This window comes from Canis lupus, chromosome 13, assembly GCF_048164855.1.
Source record: "Canis lupus baileyi chromosome 13, mCanLup2.hap1, whole genome shotgun sequence".
NCBI classification, from domain to species: Eukaryota; Metazoa; Chordata; class Mammalia; order Carnivora; family Canidae; genus Canis; species Canis lupus.
This window is the reverse complement of record NC_132850.1, coordinates 37859950-37869129: the sequence shown is the minus strand read 5'-3', so window position 1 is coordinate 37869129 and position 9180 is coordinate 37859950. Positions and strand designations below refer to the sequence as shown.

The window sequence follows — 9180 nt, the reverse complement described above, 5'->3', positions numbered from 1 at the left end:
TTTTTGTTTTTGAAAGATATTTTTGCTGGGTATAGAATTCAAAGTTAAGTATTTTTCTTTCAGTACTTTAAAGATGCTAGTTACTCCACTGTCTCTGAATACTATTGTCTTTCGTCTTCTTTTAACTTTAGCTGCTTTAAGACCTTTCCTCAGCCACAGGTTTTAAGGAATTTGATTATGATGTGTTTTGGTATAGTTTTATTTCTTATACTTAGAGGTTCACTGAGTTTCTTGGGTCTCATTTGTTTCCCTTTCTCTGGAGACACTGTCCTGTGCTGTCTAATATCTAATATTTGAAAAGAGTCTCATATTTTGTGTTTTTAGAATTTCAAATGGGTAAATCCAATCCCTATTATTCCATTGGCCAGAGGCAGAAGTTCATTTCAGGTATCTCATTTTTACCATATACAATTTTTATTTTTTGTATTTACTTAACTTTTAAATTCCATGACAAAAATGTTTCATCTATAAAGTTACTAAAATTGTTTTATTATCCCACCTCTTTAAATACACATTATGTGCATTTACAGAAAAAGGCAATTGGAAAACATTAATGGACTTAAATACAGCATGTAGGCAAAACACACTTACGTTTTCTAAACCTGTTTGATGATGATATACAAGGAAACTTGTTACAAATCATAATGCTTCCAATAATCTGTCAGGAAAAAAGATCACATTAATACCCCTTTACACTTCAACACATATTCTCTGAGCCACCCTGGGAAAAAGTAATATTTGTTTTTATTCCCTGAAGTAATTATTAGTAGGTTTACACTTATTAAATATATCCTTAAAATTTTCGCCACTTTGGAAAATCATAAAGTTAGTAAGCTAGCTAGATTTCTTTTTTATTGGGTCAAATAGGGTACAAATGTTGTATATAAGGTACATAGTTTAAATCTTTGGGACAAGAGACTACGAGAAGATAAACAAGCCAGTAGACCTTCTATTCTTATACCACTAAAACTGTAGATCATAGCAGGTAGATGTATATAGCCACCCCATTACCAGAGAGATGTAAATTCTTCTGACAATTAATCTTTCTAAATTTTGTAGTAAGGTCAAAAATATAAAAACATTACACACAGCACACAAAGAATTACAGAAAGTTAATGATATGAACCCTGAAACAAAATAATCCACACTTTCATTTGGAAGGTAAGAAATGAAACTAATACTATAATGCTTAGGATCTAATATAAAATTTTCACTGATTTAAGTTGAATTATATTGATTGAAACTTTACAGAGTAACTTTGCATGGTATTAATTCATGAGATAATCAGTAGATACACAGCTCTAGTCAAGTCTTATAAACCCCTAAACGTTTTCATAGGTTAAGTGAAATCAGCTAAAAAATACCAAACAGGAGTAGAGATTTGTGAGAAGTACAAAACACATAAATGCAATAGATATATAATGTAATCTGTGCAATTCAAAATCCCCCAAAATTCCTTATGAAATGTACAAGTAATAAATAATAGTCATACTTGACTTAATATCAAGTTAACAAAATAATGACTAATCAACCTTGTGTTTTACTAGTCAATTGCTTAGAAACACCAACTGCCACTTTAAAATTACCTTTACCATAAAAATAGAAGGCATATCAAACTCTTTAATCATCAAACATCCAAAAAAATTTGGAAGGCAATGGTCAATCAAAAATATTATCTGTTAAAAAAAGGTGATTAAAAAACATACATAACCTATTTTTTTTTTGCACAATTTTCTTTTCTTATGAAAAAGGGCACTTAGTGTATAGCTAAAGCTTTCAGAAAATAAAGATCCTGTTGACTTTTCTATTAGGCAGATTACATGTTGTACAGTTTTTTAATATAAAAATATAAATATTTTTGAGTCGGTGAAGGTGAAATAAGTGGTTGGTGTAAAAATCCCATCACCATTTTACTTGAAAAAAAAACTTTTTTTCCCCCAAAGACCATGAAAACAATACTGATTCCAGGCAGTTCTGTGTTGCCAGAAGCTTCCCAAATTATAAAACACTGCAGTATTCAATGAAATTTCAAAAGTGGGCCCGTAGTCTTTTGTTTTCTTCTCGTAGTCTTTCAATTTCAGCCACTAAACCTTCATTCACTGAGTATCTTTCCAGCAAAGAGTGCATTTCATTCTAGAAAAGGGGAAAAATGCTTTTGAAATCATTGGTATTTCACATTTGGCAAGCAAGCTGTTTTACATACATTCAGCTATCATTTCTGTCATGTTCAATTAACTAGCTGAATGGTATTTCTTGTACTTAACCATCCTTACTACTTTGTTAATATAAATGAAAGATCACTGGTAAAAGTTATATATTTGGAAGGCTTATATTTGCAAATGTGGGAAATTTTTAGCTTACTTATTAAAATAAATAAATAAACAAACAAACAAACAAGCAAGCCGTGGAAAAGTAGCCTTAACCAGAATAAGTTAAAAAGAAGGGTGACTAGTTAAAATCTCTTTTACTTATTAAATTTCTAAAACTCCCTCTTTATTTATCCTAACAACTAGATATAATAAAGCAAAAACATATGACTTTTTAATGGACTTTTTAGATCCACAACTCTAAACTCATTTAAATAAAATATGTCATACTTACCAGCTGCATGTGAAACTGTTTAATCATCTCCACTTGCAAATTCACAATGTCCCTATGGCATGCTTCTCTAAGGAAGAACGTAAAATACTTGGTAAAATTATAATGGTTTCACCAATTCTAGATCATTCATAAACTTTTCTCATTGTTTCAAATTATTGGATGTTAGTAATAATAATACTAATAATAAAAAATACCAATGCACCTAGAATTTATTTACTATGTACTAGGCATTGTTCCTTGTACTTTAAATGGAAGAACTTATTTAATCTTTACAATTAGGTGCAATTATTACCTCCACTTTACCAATGAAGGAATTGAGCCATAGAGCAGTTAAAACTTATCTAAACAAGCAGCGAATGTTGGAGCTAGTATACAAATCCCAACTGTATACCTATACAGTTTTCATACTACACATTCCTTAATGTAGAAACTGACATCAAGGAAAGACACAGGTTTATATTATAATAATTATATTATTATATTATAATAATATAGGTAATTTACTAGGTTACAATGTTTTAACTATTATCAATGTTTCGGCTATTAAAAAAAAAATACTTCCAGTAGAATGCCAAAGGGTTATTTGGGTGGTTATACTATAGGTTACACTATAAAATTAATTCATTCATGCCTACAAAAGAATACATGAAAATTATGAAGTATAATAATAAAAGAATCAGTTACCCACCACACAATTTATGAGCTAGAACATTACCAAAATTACAGAAGCTTCCTCTGTGCTCCTTTCTGACTCTATCACTTAACATAGAAGAAGCCCAGGAAAGAAGTCACTATTCTGATGAATTTTGTTTAAAAAATGTTTTTAGGGGCAGCCCGGGTAGCTCAGCAGTTTAGCACTGCCTTTAGCCCAGGGCCTGATCCTGGGGACCCAGGATCAAGTCCCAAATCAGGCTCCTTGTATGGAGCCTGCTTCTCCCTCTGCTTGTGTTTCTGCTCTTCTCTCTGCATCTCTCTGTGTCTCATGGATAAATAAATAAAATCTTAAAAAAAAATGTTTTTAAAAAACTGTGTAACATAGAAGCTGCAATCAATATATTTTCACTATGCTTGGTTTTGAGCATTACAAAAATACCACATCCTATTTAGTACTGAGTAGTGTACATTTAAGAAATTAACTCAATATCATGTTTTCAATATTCATATTTTATATATTTGTAAGCCACTGATTTGTATCAGTGTACAGATTCTCCTGTCAATTGACATTAGGATTTTAGGATTGTTTGCACGATCTTACTATTACAATGTTGTTATAAACAATCAAATATATAATTTCCCAATCCACATGCACCCATATCTGTAGATGATATACCCAAGAGTAGATATGCTGAGTTAAAGGTATGATCCAGATGTATCCTTACTTAGTTTTACAAAATAATGCGAACTATTTGCGAAGTGGTAGTATCAGTGAACATGCTTGTCAGTAGTATAACACAATTCCTCTTGCTCTGTATCCACACCAAGACTTGGTCTTGCCAGATTTTTTACATTTTCCCATCTAATGGGTGTGAAAAATCTGTTGCATTTTCAGTTCTCTGATTAACTACAGGATTGAACATCTTTCCTGATGTTCATAGACCATTCCTCTTCTGTGAAATGCTTGTCCATGTCTTTTAACCTTGCTTTTCTACTGAATGTCCTTTTTTAAAAAATATTTTATGGGGATCCCTGAGTGGCTCAGTAGTTGAGTGCCTGTCTTTGGCTCAGGGTGTGATCCTGGAGTCCCGGGATCGAGCCCCACACAGGGCTCCCTGCATGGAGCCTGCTTCTACCTCTACCTGTGTCTCTCATGAATAAATAAATAAAATCTTAAAAAACATTTATTTATTTATTTGTTTGTTTGTTTGTTTATTTATTTATTTGAGAGAAAGAGCACAAGGAGGGGGAAGGGCAGAGACAAGCAGACTCCCCACTGAGCAGGAAGCCCGACACGGGGCTCAATCCCAGGACCCTGAGATCATGACCTGAGCTGAAGGCAAACATTTAACTGACTGAGCCAACCAGGTGCCCCTTGAATGTCTTTTTTTCTTTTTCGTTTCTGAGAGTTCTTTACATTATCTGATCCTTTGTTGGATATATGAGACCAGCAGATAGATTTTTGTCCTTTCACTTTGTTAATGGTGTCTTGTAATGAGTAGTCCTTATCAACGTTCTCTAATGACTGACCTAACAACACAATCAAATTTGCCAATCTGTTTTTATTGGTAGTGTATCCTCTTATGTTTTAATAACTTTTCTACCCTAAAGTCACATATAAACTCTCTCACAATGCCTAAAATTTCACCCTTTAAACTTTTATGCTGGGTAGAATTGATTTTTTTAATATCAGGGAATAGGGATCTATAGTTTTCTCTATCATATATCAGATTTCTATATATGCCCAGGTTTTGCTCTCGTCCATTTGATTCCTCTGGGCAATTTGTCCATCCTGTGCTAATGCTACACTATTGTAATTATAGCTTAAAGATTAAGCTTACCCATCTGACAAACAAGTCCCCTTCAACCTTGTTCTTCTCTAGAGTGTCTTGGTTATTCCTGGATCTTTTCTTCTTTCACATAAATTTTGAAGTTATCCTATCATCATCTTCCAAAAAACACAGTTGGGATTTGATTGAAATTGTACTCAATCTACAGACCAATTTAGAAGAACTGACATCTTCATATCTTTCCATTTATTTAAGTGTTAATGCTTACTGATAAATTATTAACTGCTTTTCTACAAACATCTTTACCATCTTTGGTCAGATTCATTCCTAAGTATCTTACTTTTTCTGCTACAACTATAAGTTTTTTTTTTTTTTTAAATTCTCTTCTGCTTTCAAGTATGACAAAAGCTGGATTTAAAACAAATAAACTGGGGGCACCTGGGCGGCTGAGTCGTTTAAGTGGCTGCTTTCAGCTCAGGTCATAATCTCAGGGTCCTGGGATCGAGCCCTGAGTTGGGCTCCCTCCTGAGCAGGGAGTCTACTTTTCCCTCTCCCTCTGCCCCTCCCCATAGCTTGTGCTATCTCAGTCTCTCAAATAAATAAATAAAATCTTAAAAAAAATAAAACAAATTGAAAGCATCAAAGAACCACTAAGGTGGTCAGGATCTGAGGGGCTATGGTCTTGCAAAGAAGGGAAGTTGGGTAGGTAAGCCCCACATTTACCTCTGCTTTTCCCTCTGTGGGAATGTGTCTATTATACAGTTTTCCCTCTGGGGAAAAGAGGCTGAAGTGAAAACAGAAGCCTGGAGTCTGAGAGAGTCTCACTGGGTTGGGGAGTGCTAGGGTTTGCGACAGCAAAGCAGCCAAGGCTTCAAGGTACCAAGAAGGTACCTGCAGAAAAGTAAACCTAAAACTGCAATCTCCCCCTCAAGATATCTGTTGACTCCTCAGCAATGCCTATACTGGGTTAGACGGCAGAAAAACAAACATAAAGCAGCAGCTGGGGTAGACAAAGATTTTGGCAGCCTTGTGATGCTGGGGAAATAGAGGCCAAAGTTCAGGACCCACCAAGGGAAAAAGACCGGTGAATGCTCCAGATATTCAGTTGACATTCTAGAAGGGCAGAGACTAAACGCTAGGAATAAAGGCAAATCAGAAATAAACTAGCCCCAAGAAAACCTGAAAGCCAGCAAGTATAGGAACAGAGTAATCTGCCTGCCAGAGGAAACTGGAATCTTCTTGAAAGATAATAAAAGTAGACCCACAGACTTCTGCTTAGGAAGTAATCTCTCCAGCTCTCAGAGTGAGGACAAGGCAGATAACCTATAAAATCATACATTTTTAAATTCAACTTGAGAGTGCAAAGAAATCTAAATGAATGAAAGTCCAGAAAATGATGAGTCCCTCCTAGAAGAGAGAGCCATGGCTTTTCATCCTCAATAGAGCAGGGGGTGGAGGGTGGGACAGTGGCTGTTGATAGGGTCGGGAGAACTAACTGCAATTTTTATAGGTTTCTGAAGGCCAAATAGGATTGGCACAACAGTTTATAATCAAACAATTTAGAATCAAACAGTTTAGAATCAAACAGTTTAGAATCCAAGGAGTCCTAGCCACAAAGACAGTCTCCGTCCACTCACCAACTGTTTGCCACAGGCCTTTGCTGAGTGCTGAGGTAAAAAACTAGGGGAAGGGCAGGGAGCTGAGAGAGATACAGTAGGGCAGAAATGCACAGGGCCTGTGAAGTCCACGGGCTGTGGAAACTGAGAGTAACCTGCCTGAAGCACTCCAGACCCTTGTGCAGATAGCAGCCTCCACAGCTGAGAAAGGACAGCTGATAGAGCCCCTCCACACCTCCTCCGTTCCTCTACTGTACGGTATAGCTATGCAAGACTTACTGTAGGTTGAAATCAGAGTGAGTGAATTTATAGAAACCCTTTGAGCCACTCCGGGTCTGCACTGAGTCCCAAGCACGGGCTGCCTATGGTTCATGGAGGGGCAGAATAGTTGAGAGCAGCCCTACTCATCCCTACTCCCCAGGTGCAGGTAGGTATGCAAGACATGCTGAAAGCCGAAGGCAGGGCAGCACTGTCTTTCCCAATCTGCCCCAGCACAAGAGCTGTCTCCCTTTCCAACACTGCTTTACTCACACTATATTAAGGTCAGCTGTACCCAGACAATTCTCTTTTGCCACATTTATACATTCCTGAAAAACCTCATATTCTTTAAAATTATATATTGAAAATAGCAGGACTAGATTTTAAAAAATGTACCGTGTGTGTAACAGAATATTATCAGCCATAAAAAAAGAAAATTGTGGGATCCCTGGGTGGCGCAGCGGTTTGGCGCCTGCCTTTGGCCCAGGGCGCGATCCTGGAGACCCGGGATCGAATCCCACATCAGGCTCCCGGTGCATGGAGCCTGCTTCTCCCTCTGCCTGTGTCTCTGCCTCTCTCTCTCTCACTGTGTGCCTATCATAAATAAATTTAAAAAAAAAATTAAAAAAAAAAAAAAAGAAAGAAAATCGTGTACTATGCAATATGCAACATGGACAAACCTAGAGGACATTACACTAAATGAAATAAGCCAGTCACAGAAGGACAAATACTGAATGATTCTACTTATATGAGATCTCTAAAACAGTCACACTCATGGAAGCAAAGAATAGAATAGTAGGTATCAGGAGTTGAGGAGAACAGGAAATAGGAAGTAGCCAAATGGCAAATACAAAATTTCAGTTAGACAAAATGAGTAATTTTTAGGGATCTGCTGTACAATATTGTGCCTAAGGTTAGCAATACTGCATTGTAGAGCTAAAATTTATTAAGAGGGTAGATCTCATTGTAAATGTTTTCACCACAATAAAACTAATAGAAGAAAGAAAGAAAGAGAAAGAGAGAGAGAAAGAGAGAAAGAGAAAGAAAGAAAAAGAAAGAAAGAAAGAAAGAAAGAAAGAAAGAAAGAAAGAAAGAAAGAAAGAAAGAAAGAGAAAGAAGGAAGGAAGGAAGGAAGGAAGGAAGGAAGGAAGGAAGGAAGGAAGGAAGGAAAGAAAGAAGAAAGAAAGAAAGAAAGAAAGAAAGAAAGAAAGAAAGAAAGAAAGAAAGAAAGAAAGAAAGAAAAAGAGAGAGAAAACGGGCATAACAGGACTTAAAGAAAAAGGATAGGAGCAGACTAACTAAAATTTATGCAACTTTGTAACCAGAGAGAGCATTAATAAAAACAATTAAACCCTAGTAAAAATACTAGCATAGTTTAAATAATGAATAATCAATGACTATTTGATCAATAATCAATAATGAATTAATCAATAAACAAACCCTAGTAAAAATACTAGCATTGTTTAAATGGTGAGGTAATCAAGAGGTAAGAAAAAAGAAGAAAGGATTGGGGCTGTCAAGGATGGAGGCAAGGATAAAATATCCAAAGGTGGGGAACAATCACAAAATAAGTCCTTCCAAACATTTTGTGTTTTTTGGCACAAAGCCAAAGCAGGTTAAAAGGAAGGGAACAGGAAGAGATGGGCACTGACAGGGGGTTTGCTGCCTTCAGCTATGTTCATATACTTTGTCTTAGCAACTGTTATATGAACCGACACAACTCCTCACCATCGTTGTCATCACTGTCCTATTTCCCAGTCACAAATGAATTAATCCACATTAAAGAATATATACCTTAACCGGACACATTGTACCTACCATAATTCAACTATAAGGCCTTTGTGGGCAGATTACTTATAATTGTATCTCTAGTATGCAGTACATATACTAGGCATGTTGTAAATGTCAAAAATGACCAAAAATGATTATCTTACTTTAAAAATACACTGTTAACATGCAAAAATATTTTTTCAAAACACTTCTTTAAAACAGGCTCTCATATGGAGCCCAATGTGGGGCTTGAACTCACGAATCCTGAGGTGAGCTGAGATTAAGAGTCAGACATTCAACTGACTGTGCCCGTGCAGGTGCCCCAAAAACACTTTTAACATTTAAAAGAAACATGCACCAGGGCACCCAGGTGGTGCAGTCAGTTGAGCATCTGACTCTTGATCTCAGCTCCTGTCTTGATCTCAGGGTTATAAAATTGAGCCCCATGTCACGCTCCACACTTAGTCCCCACCAAGTCTGCTTGAGAGTCT

General features: G+C 36.1%; 1 protein-coding gene across 6 annotated transcripts in view; it reads right to left on the bottom strand.

Moving 5' to 3' along the window:
* Nucleotides 1–468: 468 nt before the first annotated feature.
* The window catches only part of NEDD1 (NEDD1 gamma-tubulin ring complex targeting factor), a 46950-nt gene continuing 38238 nt past the window's right edge, over nucleotides 469–9180 (bottom strand). For 5 of the 6 annotated variants that reach the window (XM_072773192.1, XM_072773188.1, XM_072773189.1 and 2 more), the window contains 2 exons: nucleotides 2602–2668; nucleotides 469–2133 (listed from right to left, as the gene is read on the bottom strand). In XM_072773192.1, coding sequence (XP_072629293.1) covers nucleotides 2029–2133; nucleotides 2602–2668 — 172 coding nt within the window. In that variant the 3' untranslated portion in view covers nucleotides 469–2028. Of the gene's footprint in view, nucleotides 2134–2601; nucleotides 2669–5096; nucleotides 5204–9180 lie in introns of all 6 variants that reach the window. The other variant, XR_012005905.1, reaches the window with a different exon arrangement.